Here is a 24,904-nt window from a genome sequence, read left to right as displayed (position 1 = left end):
GATTTTTCTTTTGTGGAAATTTTCAAAGGATCTGCTACACTTCGTTAAAAAAAGCACAACACCTGGTCTTTAGGTTTAGAAACGTTATGCGATACTGTAATCAATCATCGACGTCTGCGATACTTTTATATTTTGGGTTTTGAAATCAAAACTCAACATAATCGTTGGAAAAAAATTAAAAACTAAATCTCAAACACTCACACACACATACACTCAAAAAAATCAATATCGCTCAATGATGATTGGTGGAGCGGACCACCAACCAACCCAACCAAAGTACATTCACATAACTGCCATAACAAGTAACGAAAATTTAATTCGAGCAAAAAGTATTGGAAAAAACGCCCCAACAAAACTCGATCAAAATCATGCCGTTGTTGTTGTTTTTGCTAAGAATTGTATCAATTAGCATTAGAGTTTTGTAATGTAACCTCCTCTCAGCATCCATTTAAGGTATGACAAGTTACATATTTTTTTTACTCGACTATTTTTCCCAGATGGTAAATTCAGTTATGCATACACATGGACATATTAGAGGTGAGCATATGGATGGAATTTTTAGACTAATTTAGAAAATTAATAAAAGTATTTAACCTCGATGGTTATGCAGGTAGGTTGGAAAGTAGCCATGATTATAATTGAAATGATGTTTCAATCTTCTCTGAATCTGGGTGTCCCCAAAGTACAAGACTAGACTCGGAAAATCGTGTTTGAACCTACGAGTCTAATTTATTATCCGGGGCGAAATCAAGGAGCTCTAATTTACAGATCTGCATTTACTTATCGACAATCGCTGGCCACCCTAAACTTCGATCTTATAGCTCCCTTGTCAGCTATCGTATCCTTATTAGCGAGTAGAGTTTCCTTTTTCACAAGAATTAAATCTTCTCTTGACCTAGGTGTCCCTAAAGTGCAAGACTAGACTTCGAAAATCGTGGTCTAATCTGCAAGTCTAAATTACTAACCGGGACGAAAACAAATAATTTGCGAGACTAATTTACAGTCCGGGGCGAAATCAAGAAACTCTAATTTATAGATCTGCATTCACATTTCAACGGTCGCTGGTCTCCCTAAACATCGATTTTATAGCTCCCTTGTCAGCTATCGTAGCCTTATTAGCGAGTAGAGTTCCATATTTCCATAAGATTTCAATCTTCTCCGGACTTATGTGTCCCTTAAGTGTATGACTAGACTCCCAAAATCGTCGTATAATCTGCGAGTCTAATTTAGTATCCGGGGCAAAGACAAATAACTATTATTAGCATTCAGCTATTACGATCGCTGGTCTCCCTAAACTTCGACCTTATAGCTCCCTTATCAGCTATCGTATTCTTATTACGTCTAAATCTTTTTCGAACTTAGGTGACCCTAAAGTACAAGACTAGGTTCCGAAAATCGTGGTTTTATCTACGAGTCTAATTTATTATCCGGGGCGAACTCTAATTTCCAGATCCGCCTTCACTTAACAACGACCATTGGTCTCCCTACACTACGATCTTATAGGTCCCTTGTCATCTATCGTATCATTTTTAGCGAGATTTCAATCTTCTCTGGAACTAGTTTCTCCTTAAGCAAGAATAGGTTCCGAAAATTGTGGTTTAATCTATAATTCTAATTTACTATCCAGGGCGAAAACAAAGAACTCTAATTTTCAGATCTGCCTTCACTTAACAACTACTTTTGTAGCCTTATTAGAGAGTAGAGTTCCCTATTTCGATAAGATTTCAATCTTCTCCGAACTAGACTCCTCACATCGTCGTGACTAGAGAGATCAAGTCTTGCTGACTAGGGAGACTGACCAAGTTTCGCTGACTTGGGAGGCCAAGTCTCGCTGACTAAAAAGACAAAGTCTCGCTGACTGGGGAGACCAAGTCTGGTTGACTAGGGATACCAAAACATGCCGGCTACGAATACCAAGGCTCGTTGTATAAATACTTCAATCTTATAGCTCCCTTGTCAGCTCTCGTAGCCTTATTAGCGAGTAGAGTTCCCTATTTCCATAAGATTTCAATCTTCTTCGGACTAGGTGTCCCTTAAGTGTACTCCACAAATCGTCGCTGACTGGGGAGATCAAGTCTTGCTGACTAGGGAGACTGCCTATGGAGATCAAGTCTCGCTGACTATGGAGACCAAGTTTCGCTGACAAAGTCTCGCTGACTGGGGAGACCAAGTCTGGTTGACTAGGGATACCAAAGCACGCTGACTATGAATATCAAGGCTCGTTGAATAGGGAGCTAGGTCTCCCACTTACTAGGAATATTAAGGCTCTCAGACTAGGGTTACCAAACCATGTTGACAAAGGAGAACAAGACTCGCTGAATAGGAAGATAAAGTATCACCAACTACAGTGTTTAAGTCTTGCTAACTGGGGAGACCAAGTCTCACTGACTAGGGAGACCAAGTCTCACTGACTAGGGAGACCAAGTCTCACTGACTAGGGAGACCAAGGCTCGCTGACTAGGGAGACCAAGGCTCACTGACTAGGGAGAGCAAGGCTCGCTGACTAGGGAGACGAAGTCTCGCTGACTAGGGAGATCAAATATCACTGACTAGGGAAGCCAAGTCTCTCTGATTGGGAGACCAAGTTTCACTGACTAGGGAGGCCAAGTTTTAGTGACTAGGGAAGCCAAGTCTCACTGATTGGGAGACCAAGTTTCACTGACTAGGGAGGCCAAGTTTTAGTGACTAGGGAGATCAAGTCTCGCTGACTAGGGAGATCATGGCTCGCTGACTAGGAAGACCAAGGCTCGCTGACTAGGGAGACCAAGGCTCGCTGACTAGGGATACCAAAGCTCGCTGACTAGGGAGAAGAAGTCTTGCTGACTAGGGAGATCAAGTCTTGCTGACTAGGGAAGTCAAGTCTTATTGACTAGGGAGAACAAGACTCGCTGACTAGGAAGATGAAGTCTCCCCGAATATAATGTCCAAGTCTTGTTGACTTGGTACACCAAGTCTCGCTGACTAGGGAGACCAAGTCTCACTAACTAGGGGGACCAAGTTTCGCTGACTGGGAGACCAAGTCCCGCTGACTGGGAGACCAAGTCCCGCTGACTGGGAGACCAAATCTCGCTGACTGGGGAGACCAAGTTTCAGTGACTAGGGAGACCAAGGCTCGCTGACTGGGGAGGCCAAGTCTCGCTGACTGGGGAGACCAAGTCTCGCTGACTATGAATACCAAGGCTCCTTGAATAGAGAGACCTAGTCCCACTGACTAGGAATATCAAGGCTCGCAGACTAAGGTTACCACATTGACAAAGGAGAACAAGACTTGCTGACTAGGAAGATCAAGTCTCCCCGACTACAGTGTCCAAGTCTTGCCGACTTGGTAGGCCAAGTCTTGCTAATTGGGGAGACCAAGTCTCGCTGACTGGGGAGACCAAGTTTCAGTGACTAGGGTGACCAAGGCTCACTGACTAGGCTGACTAGGGACCGCAAGGCTCGCTGCCTAGGGAGACCATGGCTCGCTAAGTAGGGAGACCAAGGCTCACTGACTAGGGAGACCAAGTTTCGCTGACTAGGGATACCAAGGCTCACAGACTAGGGAGACCAAGTCTCACTTTATAGGACGACTCACTAGAGGGAAATATTTTTATTTATGCGATCCACAGAAAACACTTCGATTTTTTTTGCATTTTTACGAAAAAAGTTCATAATTTTATTTTCATATAATTCAATACATTCAGAATTCATTCTCTTTTTTCAATCACATAATCTTTATAACATTCAAGTCTTGATCCACAAATAACCACACTCTTCTATTTTTTTTTTTTTGTGGTTACAGAACTTTCTTCTATGCCATTACACGAAATAAACGAATAAGCAAATAAACACAGGTACATACACATATATAAACGAAACAAAAATCCTAACCTAAAAAAACGATGGCATGTTAATTGGAAAAAATTGAGGAAAATTAGTTAAACAAAATACTTTATAAAAATATTCTTGAAGAAAATATGATTCTTTCTGCTCGATTAAGATATTTTAAATTGATCAGCCTAAGATGGTCGTTCTCTGGTATTAATCCCTTGTAATCCTTAAATAGTAAATTTCATTGAGAAAAAAAATAAAACATTGCTTTTCCGTTATCCTTTTTGCATTGACTTTGAAGAGTTTACATATTTTGTTTTGCTGAACTTAATGATGCCCATAGCCATAACCACCGTAACCGCCATAACCCAATGAAATGGCTGGAGCAGCAGCAATGGATTTAAAGGAAACCGCTGGAGCGGCAGCAGCATAACTTATGGCCGGAGCGGCGGCAATAGATTTGATAGAGACAGCTGGCGCAGCAGCGGCATAACTTATGGCAGGAGCAGCAGCTACAGCTCTATAGGAAACGGCAGGAGCAGCATAAGATATCGATGGTGCATAGGATATGGCGGGGGCAGCGGCAGCATATGAAATTGCCGGTGCAGCAGCAATAGCAGGAGCGGCAGCAACTTGTATAGCCGGCGCAGCAGCAATGGCGGGTGCAGCAGCAACTTGAACTGCTGGGGCAGCGGCAACTTGTACAGCAGGAGCGGCGGCGACTTGGACGGCAGGAGCAGCGGCAACTTTAACGACGGGGGCTGGTGCGGCAACAGCAACACGTAGGGTCTGAGGATGATTGATGTACTGTGGAGGAGAGGATTTAAATTAGTTATATGAAAATATTTATGGAACAAAATTGGGTTCACTGATTGGGTAGTCCTAGGATCGTGGATTCAGGAATCTGAATCATGACTAGAGATACTAATAGTACGTTTACATTTAAGCGGATTTCGTTAACCAAGTGGGTTTCAATTTTCAATTACTTTGCATATATGTCAAATAAATCCTCATAAAGTAGGTTAAACCGGTAAAAAGTTCTAATGTATATTCAGTTTAAGGTCTCGATGATTAGGGAGAGCAAGTTTCGCTGATTAGGGAGACCAAGTCTCACCCATAAGGGAGACCAACTCTCGACGCTTAGGAGACTAATTCTCGCTGATTAGGGATACCAACTCTCGTTTATTAGGGAGACCAATTCACCCTGACTAGGAAAACCTAGTCTTGCTGACTAGGGATACCTAGGATCGCTGCCCAGGAAGACGAAACCTAGATGATTGTGGATACCAAGAATCGCCGATTTGGCAGATCAATTCTCGTTGATTAGGATACCTAGTCTCGCTGACTATGGAGACCAAGTCTCGCTGACTAGGAGCACCAAGTTTCACCGACTAGGGTGAGTAGGGCTCGATGACTAGGGTGAGTAAGGCTCCTTGACTATGGAAATCAAGTCTAGCTGGCTAGGGAGATAAGTCTCGCTGATTAGGGGACCAATTTTCGCTGATTAAGGAGACCACTTCTCTCTAACTAGGGATACAAAGTCTCGCTGTCTTGGGTGACAAAGACTGGCTGACTAGGGATACAAAGTCTCTCTGATTAGGTAGACTAAGTCTCGCTGATTAGGGGACCAATTTTCGCTGCTTAAAGAGACGAGTTCTCTCTAACTAGGGATACAAAGTCTCGCTGATTAGGTAGACCAAGTCGCGCTGATTAGGGAGAACAAGTCTCGCTGATTAAGGAGACCAAGTCTAGCTGATTAGGGGGAACAAGTCATACTGACTAGGGAGACAGAGTCTCGCTGACCAGGGATACCTATATCGCTGACTATTGTGACCAAGTCTATTTGAATAGGGAAACCATGGCTGACCGACTAAAGAGACCAAAGCTTGCTGACTAGGGAGGCCAAGACCTTTTACCCAAATACTTACTGTACTGAATGTGGTTGTTGTGGTCGAAGCAGGAATGACAGCCTTAACGATTTGTACAGCTGGAGCGGCGGCAACTTTAACGGCAGGGGCAGCAGCCACTTGAACGGCAGGGGCGGCAGCCACTTGAACAGCTGGAGCAGCGGCAACTTGTATGGCAGGGGCAGCAGCAATTGCCGGTGCGGCAGCTACTTGAATAGCTGGCGCTGCAGCTACAGCAACTGGTGCTGGAGCAGCAACTGCTACTGGAGCCGGAGCAGCATAACTAATTGCTGGAGCCGCTGCGGCATAGCTAACTGCCGGAGCTGCTGCCACAGTTCTGATGCTAACAGCTGGCGCTGCTGCAGCATAACTTACTGCCGGAGCGGCAGCGTAACTTATGGCCGGTGCTGCCGCTACAGCTTTATAACTGACAGCAGGAGCAGCTGCCGCATATGAGACTGCGGGAGCAGCAGCATAACTAATACCACCACCATAATATCCACCAAGACCGCCATATAATCCACCGGGAGCCGCACAGGCAGCAGCAATCAAAGCGAATAAAATCTAAAATCACACACAGACACACACGTTTGAAAATTTGTTATTCAATTCAATTTGGTTTTGTGATCGTTTATCCTGCTCACCAAAATTTGCATTTTTACAAGCGGTTTCTTTTTTCCCGTTACGTTTATGTTCGGTTTATAAAAGGATATGTCAAAAATACCCGTCAAACACTTCTCAACGTTTAGAAGTGTTATGAGTTACTGTAATCAATCAGTGATTCTGTTGTAACTTTTATAACAACATACTATCATCGAACGGCGAACAATTCGGTTAGAAAAACTGAATCTAGCCAATATTGAACACCAATATCAGAAATGCTCACTCACCAAACATAACCATCGCCAAGAATTTTTGGGCCGGTTTTGTTTTTCACTTTTGGCAAAACTTACAATCTAAAACTGTGTTACAACACAGCAAACAAATGAGGAATTGTCGGAATCGAGAAGTCAACGAAGAAGAAAAAACTCGAAGCTGTGAAAATATTTATGGTGCTGCCGGTCAGCCTGCCTGCATTGGGAGAAACTTCTTAGGTTAATTGTGCAACATTTAACTAATTGCTGGTCATTTGTTTTATAATTATTCTGGCGCGTCCAATTTTGGAGATGAGAGTTGCTGAACATGGAGATGGTAGTTGTAAGGGGTTCTAAAAGGAAAGTTATATGGAAAAGATCAATTAATATTCTAAGTCGAACAGTGTCAGTTAAACTTATGGCTGGGAAGGGAATCTGGAGCCGCATTGGATATGTAATATAGGGTAAAGGGAGGATATGAAGCGTAATGTAAAGGGCAGGACTAACATACGAAGCTACAGGTGCCGGAGAAATGGAATGAGCTACAGGATCAACTTGGATGGCAGGAGCAGCAGCCACCTTGACGACAGATGTTGGTGTGGTAATAGAAACCGAAGATTCCGAGGATGATTGCTGTAATAGGAAGAAGATAAATTTATTAGTTATTTGAAATAATTAAATCAATTATTAAAATCAATTATTAGGGACATACCTAGATTAGCATAAAATAATATCAATGATTTGCGATATCAAGGTTCACTGAATAGCGTAACCAAAGCCGATTAGGTATACTAAGGTACTGGGACTGGGGACCTAATCTCGCTGGCTAGAGAGACCAAGTCTTGCTGCCTATGAAGATCAAGTCACGCTGACAAGGGACACCAAGTCTGGCTAAATAGGAACATCCAGTCTCTCTACTTAGGGAGACCAAGGCTCGCTGACTAAGGATACCCAGGCCCTCTGACTATAGCGACCAAATCTTGATGTCTAGAAAGACCAAGTATCGACTAGTGAGACGAAGTCTCGCTGACTAGGAAGACCAAGTTTCGATGTCTAGAAAGACCAAGTATCGACTAGTAACACCAAGTCTCGCTGACTGGGAAGACCAAGTCTAGCTTACTAGTGGTCTCCCTAGTAGCGCTGACTAGGTAGACCAAGGGTCACTGACAAGGGAGACAAAGTCTCGCTGACTAGGGATACAATGTCTCGCTGACTAGGGAGACCATGTCTCGATGTCTTTGGTGACCAAATCACGCTGACTAAGGGGACCAAGTCTCGCTGACTAGGAAACCAAGTCTCGCTGACTAGGACACCAAGTCTCCCTGAATGGGAGACCAAGTCTTGTTGTCATAAAGTCTCGCTGAATAGGGATAGAGAATCTCACAAGTCCGAGGATCGCTGATTAGTGGCACCAAGGCTCGCTGACTGGGGAAACCAAAGCTCACTGATTAGGGAACCAAGACTTGCTGACTATGGAAGCCAAAGTTCGCTGTCTACTAATATCAAGGCTCGCTGACTAAGGAGACCAAGGCTGATTAGGAAAACCAAAGCTCGCAGACTAGTGATACAAAGGCTGGAGAAGCCAATGATAGCTGACTAGGAAACCAACGATCGCTGTCTAGGGAAACCAAATCTCGCTGAATAGGAATATCAAATCTCGCGGCTGACCTTCAGATCTTCTATTATAATACCATTTTATTTACTATTAGAATATTTTCTGGTATATCTAAGACTACAAACCGGTGGGTCCGGTTTTCGAACTCCAGTAGAGAAGGAAAAATTACTTTCATTTGTAAAAATAGGCTTACAACTTCATCCAGATTAAATATGAACGAAGCTACCTGACATAGGAATGACAGGAAAAATGGCAGCCCTGAAATAAGTAAGGTTCTCAACCATGACACAAAATTCTAGGAGACATTGTTTCTAGGCAACGATAGATGGCAGCCCAAAAACTCCTAGGATAGGCTACATCTACTTAGCTGTAATAAAAAAATTAAAACGAAACATAGACAAGGACTACTCAAATTAAGTAGTGATGTTTTGTAGAAGCCCAATGCTCCCAGGAGGAAAAAGATCTACTGGTCTTTTATAAGAAAACCCTTCCCAACTACTGACGTAGGAATGACTGGAAAAATAGCAACCCTGAAAAAAGTAAAGTTCCCACCACGGCACAAAATTCAAAGAGGCGTTGTTTCTAGACAACGATAGATGGCAGCCCGAAAGCTCCTAGGATAGGCTACATCTACGTAGCTGTAATAAAAAAATTAAAACGAAACAAAGACAAGGACTAAATCCATTCAGTTTGTAATAGATGTAAGATTCGAATTTAAAAACTTGACATAGACTAAAAAATATTCCTTGTGATCGTCTATAAAGACATCTTCAGCCCGTCTACAAAGACTTCTTTCAACTAGCCAAAAAGGATTCTCTTCAACTTGCCTATAAAAACCCCCTTCAGCTCGTCTATAAAGACTCCCTTCAGCTCGTCGTCTATAAAGACTCCTTCAGCACGTCGTCTACAAAGACTCCCTTCAGCTCGTCGTCTATAAAGACTCCCTTCAGCTCGTCGTCTATAAAGACTCCCTTTTCAGCTCATCTATAAAGACTCCCTTCAGCGCGTCTACAAAGACTTCTTTCAACTAGCCAAAAAGGATTCCCTTCAACTTGCCTATAAAAAACCCCTTCAGCTCGTCTATAAAGACTCCCTTCAGCTCGTCGTCTATTAAGACTCCTTCAGCTCGTCGTCTATAAAGACTCCCTTTTCAGCTCATCTATAAAGACTCCCTTCAGCGCGTCTATAAAGACAGCCTTCAGCTCGACGTCTATAAAGACTCCCTTCAGCTCGACGTCTATAACGACTCCCTTCAGCTCGTCGTCTATAAATACTCCCTTTTCAGCTCGTCTATAAAGACTCCCTTTTCAGCTCATCTATAAATACTCCCTTCACAGCTCGTCTATAAAGACTCCCTTTTCAGCTCATCTATAAAGACTCCCTTCACAGCTCGTCTATAAAGACTCCCTTCACAGCTCGTCTATAAAGACTCCCTTCAGCTCGTCGTCTATACAGACTCCCTTCAGCTCGTCGTCTATAAAGACTCCTTTCAGCTCGTCTATAAAGACTCCCTTCAGCTCGTCTATAAAGACTTCCTTCAGCTCGTCTATAAAGACCTTCAGATCGTCGTCTATAAAGACTCCCTTCAGCTCGTCGTATATAAAGATTCCCTTCAGCTCGTCGTCTATAAAGACTCCCTTCAGCTCGTCGTCTATAAAGACTCCCTTCAGCTCGTCGTCTATAAAGTCTCCCTTCAGCTCGTCATCTAAAAAGACTCCCTTCAGCTCGTCGTCGATAAAGACTCCCTTCAGCTCGTCGTTTATAAAGACTCCCTTCAGCTCGTCGTCTATAAAGACTCCCTTCAGCTCGTCGTCTATAAAGACTCCCTTCAGCTCGTCGTCTATAAAGACTCTCTTCAGCTCGTCGTCTATAAAGACTCCCTTCAGTTCGTCGTCTATAAAGACTCCCTTCAGTTCGTCGTCTATAAAGACTCCCTTCAGCTCGTTTTAGCTAGGTTCCCTCTGACGTTCTTCTTCGTTGCAAAATGTCGATCATTAAGCTCAACATAAAAAAAAAAACGATTTTTTTCTATCTAAAGATCATCTCGGATCTGGTCGTCATTTTAGAACGAACTAGTTCAAAGGAACTATTCCGCAAAAGGAACGATCGGTACTAGGTCAGTTCTTTCGTTCATTTTGTTCCTTTTTGTCCTCGTTCAGCTAGTTTCTTTTGAGCCCATCGTTTATCTAGATCTTTCCAATCATAGACCGAAATAATTGACGTGTGCCAATGAACGATTTGGGCTGCTATGGAACTAAACGAATGCTGAAGTTCCTTTTGCAGAGAGAACCGAAAAAGATAAAAACACTTTTGAACCGACATTCCTTAACCCTATCCCAAACACTTCAGATTAACTTTTGTGATCCGGAATCTGGTTCTAGAAGTATTGGTCCCCAATATTAAAAATAAAAACCAAGTAAATTGCACTTTTATATGAAAAAAGTTCATTTTTATTTTAAATATTTTTTTTGGTAATTTTTTCTTCATCTTTACTTTTCTAAAATAATTTGTTTGTCTTAATTTTTTGAAATTCTCAAAATAACCTAAAAAATCACTTGAAATGATGAACTTCTAAAATCCACAATGGTTCCCTGTATTTTTGTTTCTTCTTCCACCTGACATGGCCGAAAGCTTAAAACTTTGGATGAACTTTCTTCTGTGCCATTTAAAGCTGATTTACAACAAAAAAAAAGTGAAGTGATAATAATACAACAAAAATAAGTAATAATAACAATAATTATAATAAAAAATCGTGTATGGTTAATAATGAAATGGAAGAAAATAAAAAGTAATATATAATGAAAATTAGTTGCGTATTTATGCAGTTGGTGATGTGTGGTGATTCTTTCTCTCAGAGTGTTTGTGCTTCTCGCAGATTATTTTTTCTTCCTCTTCTTCTTGTTTTTTTACTTAAAATTAAAAAATATATGAAATTAAATGTCTTCAGAAATTCGTAGGTTTACAATGCGGCGGTTTTGTTGTTGTTTGGATAATTTCACAATTGGCTTTAGTGAATCGACTTAGTGGTGTCCATGACCATAGCCATAACCACCATAGCCGCCATAACCATAACCCAATGAAATGGCGGGTGCAGCCGCAGCATAACTAATGGCTGGTGCAGCAGCTACAGCCTTATAGGAAACTGCTGGTGCAGCGTAGGAAACGGCAGGAGCGGCATAAGAAATTGATGGAGCATACGAGATGGCAGGAGCAGCATAGGAAACAGCTGGAGCGGCATATGAAATGGCGGGCGCAGCAGCAACAGCGGCAACTTTAACGGCCGGGGCAGCATAGGAAATGGCTGGTGCTGGAGCAGCAACGGCAATAGTTTTAACGGCAGCGGGTTGATTTACAACCTGTAATGGAAAAAACGGAGACAATGTTTTCATTTTTAATTTAGATGACAATTTTTAGTGATAAGAAAACCATTGTAAATCAATTGAACTCCTTTCGAATCAATTTTCTAATTATATACATTCTATTAAAATATATATGTTATATTGAGAATCCATTGGTCTTTTAAAAATATATATACCAGCTATGGAAATCAATCCGCAAGGTCTTCTGCTGGTCGAAGTCCTTTAAAATTGTATTAAGCTCGTCTATAAAGACCCCCTTAAGTTCGTCGATAAAGACTTATAGATTTTCAGATTACCTCAAGCCTTAAAAGTATTTCATCTTTCCATGGACAGGAACTGTATCGAATTTCTCTCGATACCCCCATACATACATATCCTGTAAACATATATTGCTTCAAGACCGTGTCAAGAGGTCTTACTGAATTGTGAGGCTTTCTTAAAGTCTCTAATTTAGAGTGTATACTTCCTTTAGTGGTGTTTAGACCCGAAAGATTCCAAGATTTCAAATTACCCCAACCTCTTATAGCATTTAACCTTACCATGGTCATGAACTGTATCAAATCTCTCTCAAAACCCAACTCCTCTCTTACATCTACTGCAAACTTATATTGGTTCAAGAGCGTGGCATAAATTTTTAGGTTTTCATAGCTTAGAATTGTATTTCAGACTTTAAAAAAAAGTCTACTGACGCTCCGAAGCTTCAGAAGCCTTATAATGTGTTCTAAGTCGTTAACAAGCCTTAAAATCGACATTTCAGTGGAAGGCCTTGCACATTTTTCTCTCAAGAATATAAAATTTCTTTAGAGCTTTTCAAAAAACCCCTCGAATGCTTTTCAAAAAACCTCTCGAATGCTTTTTCATATTGGGAACATCGCTGTAAGTTTGTTGTTGGCAATCCAGCCACACTTCAAATTATGGACCACCCTGTCTTCACACAAAAACGACAATTTTATACGGAAGTGAAGAGGTGGATGGCTTTGCTAATGTTCGGTTAGTTATTTCTTCATGTAGGTGACGTTACCTCATAATTTATTAATCTATGATTCAATTGCATTTCGAAGTCTTATAAATTACAGAATACCTTTGAAGGGTATCAACTTTTCTGCAGGTCTATCAGAAGAGATTCAGAAATACTCTATTTGTTTATTGAAGATATGTCTAATAGACCTTTTGAATGGTCTATTAGGCATAAAAAAATAGGAAAAGAGGTCCGGATGGGCTTTAGTTTGACATACAAAAACTTTTCGGAAAATAGTGTTTTTCTAAGGAATGTATTGGTGCAAACCTTTGCTACTTTAAGTATGAACATTTCATCCAGTAGAGGTCGCTGTCTCATAAACAATATGACCATATGCTATGACATTTAAAATAAACGATAAGCTTATTGATGGTTTTTTTCCTTACTGTTTTCAAGATTATAACTAAAAAAATATTGGGTACCAATTTCAAAATCAAAATATCTTTCATAGGAAGCTTCACTTACATGTTCATGTCCGAACTTCATTGTTTTTATAATCGAATCCATAAAGTATTCTTAAGGTCCTCTTTAAGGGACCCTTTGAATGATGTTAATATTTTAGAAGAAATCCGACAAGAAATAAGTTAGATCTAGAAAAAGAGGTCCGGTCAAGCTTTAATTCGACATACAAAAACTTTTCGGAAAATATCATTTTTCTAAGGGATGTATTTGGTGCATGTCTTTGTAACTATTAATATGAACATTTCGTGCAGAAGATGTCGCTACCTCATCAGTAATATGACCATATGCTATGACCATACTTTTTTAGTGAGAGTTTTCAATAAACGATAGGCTTATTGATGGATTTTCCCAGTTTGTATCTACGAAATATCGAGTACCAGTTTGAAAATCAAATATTTTTCATAGGAAGCTTCACTTACATTTTCATGGTCGAACTTCATTTGTTTTGTAATCGAATCTTCTTTAAGAGACCCTTTGAATGATGTTACGATTTTAGAAGAAATCCGAGAAGAAATAATTTAGGAAAAGAGGATGCGCTTTAGTTTGACATACAAAAACTGTTCGGAAAATAACATTTTTTAAGGGATTTATTTGTTGCACGTCTTTGCTACTATAAATAATACCATTTCGTGCAGAAGATGTCGCTACCTCATCAACAATAAGACCATTTGTTATGACCATATACTTCTTGATGGACATTTCCTGAGAGTTCTCAAGATTTGTTCTCAAAACTATTGGCCATAGCCTCACTTTAGTCCATGCTTAAGGTCCTCTTTCCGGAAAGAAATTCAGCTATTATTATGAAGAGCTATTTTAAGTGGGGCACATCATTTAGAAGGAAGAAAAATAATTTAGTAATGCTCAAGATGAAATCTTATATAAATGTTTCCAATCTCATGTGGACCTCGAACATGGTGTCGTGGTAGCAGCCTGTTAGAAATTAAATTGGGATTTGGTTTATGTCGTTGCTGTTTTAATGCTAAATTCTAGGTGGCGCTGCCCTAACACTCATATAATACGATTTTATGGGGTATTATAAGTATGTAGGTTTATTGAGGATTACTTCCTGAGAAGTCTTCTTCAATATTGTTTACCATTTGTTTAAATGTAGATGGCGCTGCCTCAACATTCACATAAGGTATTATGGGATCTCACATATAGATTTCTAGAGAAATACTTCTAGAGGAGTCAGTCAGTCAGAATATTCTTCTTCAGATCTGTCCGTAAAAATCACCTCATCCCTATTATCTGACTATTTCCCCATTTCACAAAACAATTTTGTAACTAATCCCATTATCTTATCCGAAAATTAGTTCACATCTCAAAACTCTTCCTCATTCCACCTTCACTCACTTCCCCATTCACACAACTTACACTGCTGAATGTGGTGAAACTGGTAGCTTGTGGTGCAGCGACAGCCTTAACAACAGCCGGGGCGGCAGCAACTTGGACAGCTGGGGCGGCATAACTAATAGCAGGAGCGGCAGCAACTTGAACGGCAGGGGCAGCATAACTAATGGCAGGTGCGGCGGCGTAGCTGACAGCAGGGGCGGCGGCATAACTTATAGCCGGTGCAGCATAGCTGACGGCGGGAGCGGCAGCATAGCTAATGCCACCACCATAATAACCGCCATGACCGCCATATAATCCACCAGGAGCAGCGACGGCTGCGGCAATCAAAGAAATCAGGATCTATAACACAATAATATGTTGGCACATTATATTTTTGAAACACTTTTTTGAATTTTTATCAATTCTCTTCTCCTTTTCTTTCAATTGCTCACCAAAAACTTCATATTGTTAGAGTTTTTTGTTTTTGAAATAACAATTTTTAATTGATTTTTAAAGGATTTTTTTTTTGTAAGATAAAGCGTATCAGTTTACAGGACTGCCCGTTTGGATGCCTTCGACGTTACTGTAATCTATCATTGTTTTGACCATTACTTTTATAACAAAACCGAAAAAGAGATCAAAACAAAGCAATGCGAAATAAAATTAAAGTTGAAACCAAACAAAGCTGAAAGAATCCACCATCTAATCCCATATGGAAGATCGATCCAGCAGCAAAAACAACGTCGTCAACAGAAATCGGTGCAAAATACCGGCAATGCGTTTTGGCCAGTGATGCAATGTTGGTTTTTCTCTTTCAATGAAAATGTTTTTCTTACCTCATTTGTCCCCAGCCCCCTCCCCTGGTTAAGCGATGTGACTGGATTGTTGCCACCTTGCCATCAAATTAAATGCTGTGAATTAAATTGCTCTCGCTGCTTAGCGTTGTGCGTGTGGCCATCATTGTGTCTGCCTGGTGTGTATCGCGCTTGCCTGCTATGGTCAATGACGACCATAATCGGATACATCTAGTTTAGGGTATAAATATTTCGTGTAGAGATGTATTTCTTTAAAATCAGGGAGATTTTTTTTTTAAAAATCCCCAAAAGTGGGGAAAATTAAAAAAGGGGATATTCGAATTTAATGATGGTCATAATCAAATAAATATATCATAGGTAAAAATATTCAGCATAAATTTCAATTTGGAAATTTTTCCTAAAAAAAACGGGAGATTTTTTAAAAATCCCCAAAGTGGGGAAACTCTTTTAAAGAGCTATTGGGTATAATTTAAAATTTGAAGATTTTTTTTAATCAGGGAAACTATTTTTAAAATCCCCAAAAGTCAGGGAAACCTTTTTTAAAATCCCCAAAAGTGGGGAAAATAAAATAAAGGTCAATTTAAACTTAATGTTGATAAATCTAGTTTAGGTTTTATAAATACTCAGGGCAGAGTTGTATTTTGATGTTTTTCCAAGAATGTACCAAAATTTATCAAAAATCCCCAAAGTGGGGATTTTTTATAATTTGATATTTAATTAATACTATATACCCGGCACTTGATTTTCTTTATAGAATTATGCAAATATGGCTCAAAATCACTTTAAATAGTAATATTAAAAATTCATGGAATTTTTTGAAAAATCCCCAAAAGTGGGGAAATTTATTTTTCATTAGAAATCTCCAAAGACACTGTGGAGATTCGTTGAAATGAATAATTCTAGGAAGTTTAGAAATGATGAGCCCATTTTTAATTAAATTTCCCATATTACGAGATATTTATTTCTAAAATCCCCAAAAACTGGAGAAGTTTATTTAAGGCCGAAAAATCCCATAAAGTGGGGAAGTTTATTTCTCGTTCATTATTTTTCTGCGTTAAATTATTTGTAATTTGAAAAGTCTAATTTGAAATTAATGTATCTTGATAAGAATTCGTATTCATTTTTTGATCAGCAATCCCTATTTCTTTACTACGTTTGTACACGCACGTCGCTTTTGACATGTTCATTAAGACATATCATAATCGTCAATCGTCAAATTTCTTTACCTTTTTTAATTGTGGTGTTATTGTTATTTAACCTAGAGCCTTTTAGTTTCTACAAAACTAAAAATATCCATTACACATGTTCGGAGAAGATTTACCGCTTATCGCCTGGGAAGCTAAAGAGTTTGCACCCTAATGTCATTTGGTAATTGATAGTGGTATGGGGGATTTCTTTGGAGAGAACAAATGCGAAGATTATAAGATAGGAGTTAAAAACATTCTAGTGATCTAAAGAAGACGGCTTTTCAGATGACTGCCCCCAAAAACTCCTAAAGGTAGCCAACGAACGAATAAATTTACACTAGCCTATAAACTTTTATTTATAGGCTAATGTACGAGTTCAGAAGACTATATAGACTCCCGAACTAGATGAATTAAGGGGTTTAATGATGTCTATGACCAATCTTTGGTGGAGAAAATATATTCAGTAGGCTAAACTATCTTTAGAGTCGACTAAAATTATACTGAAGGTTTATATATCAATATTAGGTTTATATACTAATATTAGACCCCCGAACGAAGATATCCCCATTTGTCCAGATGTTCCTAACACATCGTTGTTATATTCAACTCATTCACAGATCGCCTTTGTCTCATTCGGAGAAGTCCATAGAATTTTTGTAGAAAATCTTTCCAATTTCTTGACGAATTTTTATGTGTTCTTCTGACTTTCCTTTGGAGGCCAGCTCCATTCGCCGCTTTAAGAAAATTAAAGAAGCTGGCGGAAAGGCTTTTTGTAGTATATCCAGCTTTCTCCTAATTCCCCCCATCGTCGCTGTCTTTATTTGCGCTCTCAGAATCGACAGACAGACATACCTAACAATTCCATCAACAGATCCCCTTAGTCTCACATGTGGTCAATAATGGCCATAAAGAGAATTTTTAATTCTTTTAACAGTATTCAGATATTGAGAGGTCCCAGTACCCTCTTTTAAAAATATTCAATTAAATTTAAAATTATATTCAGTCTTCTTTCTCCGTATTGGCTGATATTTTTTATCATATCATTAATTATTATCGCATTTTTATTTTGTCTTGACTTCTTCTATAGCATACTACTTCTATAGATGACCTCAACTTTTTCTACTGACGAGTTGAAGACGTCAGTTAATTATATGAAAAAGCTGAAGACCTAAGCTTCTTCCACAGAAGAGCTGAATACCTCAGCTTCTTCCATAGAAGAGCTGAATACCTCAGCTTCATCCATGGAAGAGCTGAATACTTCTGCTTCTCCTGTAGAAAAACTGTTGACCGCAGATTATTTTATAGACCTCATCGTCTTCTATAGGACAACTGAAAATCTCAGTTTTTTCTACAGAAGAGATGAGACCTCAGCCTCTTCTATAGAACACAGCTTATTCAATGAAAGAGCTGAAGACCATCGCTTTTTGTATAGACTTCAGCTCATTCTATAGAAGATATGAAGAGCTCCGTTTCTTCTATGGAAGAGATGAAGACCTCAGCCTCTTCTATAGAAAGCTGAAGATCTCAGCTTATTCTATATAAGACCTTGAACCATCAACTTCTTCTATGGAAGGAGTTAAGACCTCAGTTTCTTCTACGGAAGAGCTGAAGACCTCAGCTTCTTCCATAGAAAAGCTGAAGGCCTCAGCTTCTTTTACGGAAGAGCTGAAGACTTCTATAGAACAGCTGAAGACCTCAGCTTCTTCTTATGAAATGGCTGAAGACCTCAGTTTTTATACGAAAGAGCTAAGACCTTAGCCTCTTCTATAGACCTTAGCTTAAGACCTCAGCTTCTTTCATAGGAGAGCTGAAGACCTCAGCTTTTTCTATGGAAGACCTCAGATTATTCTATACAATAAAATGAGATCTTCAGCTTTCGGGACGCTGTGAGAATATTTTATAAATTATACCCCTTTCATAGCTTCGATTTGTGAATGACGTTTTTAGAACTTCTAAGGTATTTGAAGGTGCTCTATAGTCGACAGAGTAGCTAGGAGAGTATTTTTTGCCGAATTGTATTATTATTTATTGACTTGTTAAAAGCTTCTTTGATGAAGACGTCCTTCTAGATGGCTGAATTAATAAAGGGCCAACCATATATAACTAAATCGACGAGGTGGCAGTTGGAAAAATTGGCTTGACACTTAACGAGTTCAAAACACAATTCAAAGACTATGGAAGGTGTTTAGGAGTATCTAAAGTGATGGATGAAGGTCTCTCCGAAGTGAAATATAATAATTTTAATGTCGCAATTGATGATTCTTCGTCGACGTTAGAATGTTTTATCTTCCTTTTTATCTTCGAATCATCTCGTTGGTTCACCACTGTTGTTATATCAACGAAGTTTATATTGTTTAATGTGCTCCTAATTCATGTTTTCCCATTTCGAAGGATCCACAAATATTTCTCAGTGACTGGCGCATTTTCTCAAGAATATATTTCCATATATACGATAGTTCTGGACGATGCCAGCATATGGTATACTTATGCGATAGATATTACAGCTGTCGCAGATCCAGCTTCTTCTCTTGATACGTTATTATTAAAGTGCATCTATTGGTATTTTATAGGAGAAAGACTTTTAGGTGACCAATCTTTGTATTAATTTATATAACTTTTTTGTCCCCTATCTCTCCCATTATAATTAATTTATTATCTTCAATAATAAAACAATGTCAATAAAAAAACAACATTTTTTATGAAAAAAGTTCACAACAAATTTATTTACAATATTATTTTTTAATATTAAAATAATTTCAAAGGCCTAAAACGTATTATCACCATTGTATACCTTTATAATTTCGAATGTCCTTAAAAATAAAAATAATATCATCTCCTCCTATTTATAAATATGAACTTTTTTCCTCACCATTAAAACTAACACAAAAATACTTTAGGTTAATTACAAAAGAAAAAAAAAGCGGAAAAGAAAATATAAAAATTAGCAAAAGACTTAAAATATTTTAAATCGAAATTATTATTTCATTTCGATAATTGAAAATTTTATTATAAATAGAAGATAATACATTTGATTCTTTCTGCTATGCAAAGGAAATATTGAAACGATGAAAAACATTGAAATTGTAACAAAACGTAACGTAAGGCTCTTGCGTGATTGGATGGTTGGTTGGTTATATCACTCTCTCTCCGTTGTTATAAATTATTTTTCTCTCTCTTTTCTCATGATACGTTTTAACATTTACATTTAATCTTGGTTCCACATCCATTTTGTTCAAAAAATTCTAAAAAATCCTCTCACAAATTTGTAATGACTAACAAAAAAATACGTCGAAATCGGCTTGAAAGTTTGTTTTCGGGGGGAATTTTGATACTGTTATTCAGATTTTTTGTTCCAAAATTTAATGGTGTCCATAGCCATAACCATGTCCATAACCATAGGATAAGGCGGGTGCGGCATAACTGATTGCTGGAGCGGCAGCAATGGCTTTGTAGGAAACAGCTGGAGCAGCATATGAGTATGAAGGTGCAGCATAACTAATGGCTGGAGCAGCATAGGACACAGCTGGTGCAGCATATGAAATGGCGGGAGCAGCAGCTACTTTAACGACAGGAGCTGGAGCGGCAACGGCCACAGCTTTAACGGCGGCTGGGTGGCTGACGACCTAAGGGGGCAGAGAAAGGGGGAACATTTTGAATATTAATGATCCAAAAATAATGAACAACTGGAAGAAGAGCTGATGACTTCAATTTATTCTGTAGAAGAATTGAAGGCCTCAGCTTTTTCTATAAACAAGCTGAAGACCTTAGCTTCTTCTATAGAAGAGCTGAAAACCGCAGCTTCTTTTATAAGAGAGCTGAAGACCTCAACTTATTATTTAAAGGAGCTGCTTCTCAGCTTTTTTACATAAGAGCTAACGTCGACATTTTTTTTCTATAGAAGAGCTAAAGACCTCAGTTTCGTCTATAGAAGACCTGAAGTTCTCTGATTTTTCAATAAATGGGCTGAAGACCTCAGATTTTATTTTAGAAGAACTAAAGGCCTCAACTTATTATATAGAAGACCTGAAGGTCAGCTTTTCTACGGAAGAGCTAACGACTTAAGTTTTGTCTATAGAAGAGCTGAGGACTTCAGGATCTTCTATAGAAGAGCTAAAGACCTCAGTTTTTTCTAGAGACGAGCTGAAGACCTCAGCTTCTTCTATAGAGGAGCCTAGACCACAGTTTCTTCTGTAGCAGAGATGAAGACCTCAGCTTCTTCTATAGACGAGTTAAAGGCCTCAGTTTCTTCTATAGACGAGCTAAAGACCTCAGCTTCTGCTATAGGAGAGCTGAAGACCTCATTTACTTCTATAGATGAGCTGAAGACCTTAGCTTCTTCTATAGAAGAGCTGAAGACCTCAACTTTTTCTATAGAAAAACTGAAGTCCTCAGCTTATTCAATAGAAGTGCTGAAGACCTCAACTTTTTCTATAGAAGAGCTGAAGAAGAGCTTAACTTTTTCTATAAAAAAACTTATTCAGTAGAAGATATGAAGACCTCAGCTTCTCCTATAGAAGAGCTGAAGACTTAAGAATATTCTATATCAGATCTGAAGACGTCAGAATCTTCTATAAATGAGCTCAGCTTATACTTTAGAAGAGCTGATGGCCTTCTTCTATGGAAAAACTGGAAGACCTCTGATTCTTCTATAGAAGAGGTGAATACCTCAGTTTCTTCTATAGAAGTGCTGAAGACTTCAGCTTCCTCTCTGAGGGAGCTGAAGACCTCAACTTCTTCTATAGACGAGCTAAAGACATTAGCTTCTGCTATAGGCGAGCTGAAGACATCGGCTTCTTCTATAGACGAGCTGAAGACCTCAGCCTCTTTAATAGTAGTGCGGAATGCCTCAGCTTCTGGTATAGAAATGTTGAAAACCTCAGCTTCTTCTACTTCACTTTTTTTTAACTTACAGTGCTGAAAGTCGAATAACTGGTGGCAGCGGGAGCTACAGCCTTAACGACGGCTGGTGCAGCATAGCTTACCGCCGGGGCAGCATAACTAACAGCTGGAGCAGCATAACTGATGGCAGGGGCAGCAACGGCAGTTTTCACGATAGCTGGAGCGGCATAACTGACGGCAGGAGCTGCATAACTAACAGCAGGAGCAGCATAACTAATGGCTGGAGCTGCATAGCCGCCGCTAATATAACCACCATGGCCGCCATATAATCCACCAGGAGCAGCCACGGCAGCGGCGAACAAACAGGCAAGGATCTGTGACACACAAATATGGACATTTTATATACAGGAATGGTTTGGAGACTCCGCCGAATATCCTTACCAAAAATTTCATTTTTAATAAAAAAATATTTTTTTTAAAGATTTAAACAAAAATGTTATGGACTTCTTTAAGACACCAGCGAACTATCAGTTTAGATATGTTATGATAAACTGTAATTTATTACAGATTTGGCGTTACTTTTATAACAAACCAACTCTCAGCAGAGCAGAAACAAAATTCTCAGGAATGAAATCTTGAATGAATGAATTTTCAATTTTAATTTTTTTTTTCAAAAAATCATAACAAAAACAAAATGTGCAGCAGCAACTGCGAACTAAAAAATAAACGCCGAACAACATAAAAAGAATTTTAGTTATTGATTTTTTATGTTGTGCGAAAATAAATAACGCACAATCACAGAAATACCAAGTTTTGGCTGGCCGAATGCTCCAACGGCAACTGCAACAACAACAAGAATTGAGTCAATATTTTTTTCTGTCAATCGAAGCTGTGGAAAATCTAACTAAAAATCCCAAAACTCGCATCATTTTGAATTGGACTTTTGTATTGCATCGGGGTTTTTTTCTCTTTTGTTTCTTCTTATTGTCCAGCTCAGTCCGAAGTTAGTCTGAAGTGCGACATGTTGCATGCCACTTGTAAAGTTAAATGCTTTAATTCTTTTTACCAGCCATGAATTCATCGCTTTAATATTTTTTTCTAATTTTTTTGCCATTTAGATCTGGTGATCTTTTGTCATGTCGATTTTTTTTCTTCTGTTGTTGTTGCTGTTGTTGGTGATGCCTTTTTGGCCATGTCGAATAAATAAATCTAGTTTAGCTGAAGACATACTAATGCTTTTTCTTCTAAAAGGGGGAAGTTGACTCAGATAGACACTGAAGACCTCAGCTACTTCTATAGAAGAGCTGAAGACCACAGCTACTTATATAGAAGAGCTGAAAACCTCAGCAACATCTATAGAACAGCTGAAGACCTCAGCTACTTCTATAGAAAAGCTGAAGACCTCAGCTACTTATATAGAAGACCTCAGCTTCTTCATAGAAGAGCTGAAGACCTCAGCTTCGTCTATAGAAGAGCTGAAGATCTCAGCATCGTCTATAGAAGATCTGAAGACCTCAGCTTCTTCTATAGAAGAGCTGAAGACCTCAGCTTTTTCTATAGAAGAGCTGAAGACCTCAGCATCTTCTATAGAAGAGCTAAAGACCTCAGCTTCTTCTATAGAAGAGCTGAAGACCTCAGCTTCTTCTATAGAAGAGCTAAAGACCTCAGCTTCTTCTATAGAAGAGCTGAAGACCTCAGCTTCTTCTATAGAAGAGCTGAAGACCTCAGCTTCTTCTATAGAAGAGCTGAAGACCTCAGCTTCTTCTATAGAAGAGCTGAAGACCTCAGCTTCTTCTATAGAAGAGCTGAAGACCTCAGCTTCTTCTATAGAAGAGCTGAAGACCTCAGCTTCTTCTATAGAAGAGCTGAAGACCTCAGCTTCTTCTATAGAAGAGCTGAAGACCTCAGCTTCTTCTATAGAAGAGCTGAAGACCTCAGCTTCTTCTATAGAAGAGCTGAAGACCTCAGCTTCTTCTATAGAAGAGCTGAAGACCTCAGCTTCTTCTATAGAAGAGCTGAAGACCTCAGCTTCTTCTATAGAAGAGCTGAAGACCTCAGCTTCTTCTATAGAAGAGCTGAAGACCTCAGCTTCCTCTATAGAAGAGCTGAAGAAATCAGCTTCTTCTATAGAAGAGCTGAAGACATTAGCTTCTTCTATAGAAGAGCTGAAGACATTAGCTTCTTCTATAGAAGAGCTGAAGACCTCAGTTACTTCTATAGAAGAGCTGAAGACCTCAGCTACTTCTATAGAAGAGCTGAAGACCTCAGCTACTTCTATAGAAGAGCTGAAGACCTCAGCTTCTTCTATAGAAGAGCTGAAGACCTCAGCTTCTTCTATAGAAGAGCTGAAGACCTCAGCTTCTTCTATAGAAGAGCTGAAGACCTCAGCTTCTTCTATAGAAGAGCTGAAGACCTCAGTTACTTCTATAGAAGAGCTGAAGACCTCAGCTACTTCTATAGAAGAGCTGAAGACCTCAGCTACTTCTATAGAAGAGCTACTTCTATAGAAGAGCTGAAGACCTCAGCTACTTCTATAGAAGAGCTGAAGACCTCAGCTACTTCTATAGAAGAGCTGAAGACCTCAGCTTCTCCTATAGAAAAGCTGAAGACCTCAACATATTCTATAGAAGAGCTGAAGACCTTTATAAAATCCACGCCTTTTCTAAGCCTCGAAAAAATAATCTTTATAAAATCCACGCCTTTTCTAAGCCTCGAAAAAATAATCTTTATAAAATCCACGCCTTGTCTAAGCCTCGAAAAAATAATCTTTATAAAATCCACGCCTTGTCTAAGCCTCGAAAAAATATTCTTTATAAAATCCACGCCTTGTCTAAGCCTCGAAAAAATTTTCTTTATAAAATCTACGCCTTGTCTAAGCCTCGAAAAATATTCTTTATAAAATCCACGCCTTGTCTAGGCTTCGAAAAAATATTCTTTTAAAACATCCACGCCTTGTTTGGGCCTCGAAAAAATATTCTTTATAAAATCCACGCCTTGCCTAGTCTTCGAAAAAATATTCTTTATAAAATCCACGCCTTGTCTAGGCCTCGAAAAAATAGTCTTTAAAAACATCCACGCCTTGTGTGGACCTCGAAAAAATATTCTTTAAAAAATCCATGCCTTGTATAGGCCTCGAATGTATGCCCTGATGTGTAGCAGATCTCCGTATCGCCTCCAACCATTGTTCCATTGTTTTCCTAATCCAAAATCTCATGTTAACATTATTAATTTAAAGTTGCTAATAGCCTAGAGGAAACATGGACATGGAATTTCAAATTTGTGTCCAGCTGTTTTATGTTTCGACTCAAAATGGTAAAATTGAATTTTAATTGTCCTCTTTTAGGGCCGTCAACGGACGGACACCTGATCTAGAATTTGAAAGCAAGGCATATAAATTATGACAAATATGGATCTCTGGAATTTGGTTTTCAGTTAAATCAAAAAAATAATTACAAAGACTGAAAGGAGAGAGGGAGGTATACCTTAGTCAGGAAAATAACATTAAAAATAATCCGACCTCTGTGAATTATTTAAACTATATTTTGGTGGTACACATAATTTTCCATGACTTCCCCAAAATTCCCTTTGTGGATCATGAGCATCCTTCCCCATCCCCTTGTCATTTACAAATGTTTTTTTTTTTCTGAACCTCATGTTTTAACTTAGTAACTAACAAATCACACAAACACATCTATGTATTTTAACT

At 39.0% G+C, this 24,904-nt stretch overlaps 2 protein-coding genes across 2 annotated transcripts; both read right to left on the bottom strand.

Annotated features, from left to right (window-relative positions):
- Positions 1-4,137: 4,137 nt before the first annotated feature.
- On the bottom strand, positions 4,138-8,361 carry LOC133337553 (ice-structuring glycoprotein-like). Its single transcript, XM_061545771.1, has 4 exons — positions 8,356-8,361; positions 7,079-7,204; positions 5,739-6,281; positions 4,138-4,617 (listed from the first exon to the last, which is right to left on the bottom strand). The coding sequence occupies exons 1-4, from the start codon at positions 8,359-8,361 to the stop codon at positions 4,138-4,140; spliced, it is 1,155 nt and encodes a 384-aa protein (XP_061401755.1).
- A 2,845-nt stretch (positions 8,362-11,206) lies between these two features.
- LOC133337552 (nuclear pore complex protein Nup58-like) lies at positions 11,207-21,651 on the bottom strand. The gene is made up of 6 exons (XM_061545770.1): positions 21,640-21,651; positions 21,270-21,572; positions 19,742-19,982; positions 14,910-14,968; positions 14,396-14,717; positions 11,207-11,487 (listed from the first exon to the last, which is right to left on the bottom strand). Exons 1-6 carry the CDS (start codon positions 21,649-21,651, stop codon positions 11,207-11,209), a joined length of 1,218 nt encoding a protein of 405 aa, XP_061401754.1.
- Positions 21,652-24,904: the final 3,253 nt, after the last annotated feature.

The sequence above is a fragment of the Musca vetustissima genome, unplaced genomic scaffold (genome assembly GCF_032173495.1).
Source record: "Musca vetustissima isolate MV318-11 ecotype Yass unplaced genomic scaffold, APGP_CSIRO_Mvet_v1 utg5085, whole genome shotgun sequence".
NCBI classification, from domain to species: Eukaryota; Metazoa; Arthropoda; class Insecta; order Diptera; family Muscidae; genus Musca; species Musca vetustissima.
This window is presented reverse-complemented; position numbering and strand designations above follow the sequence as displayed.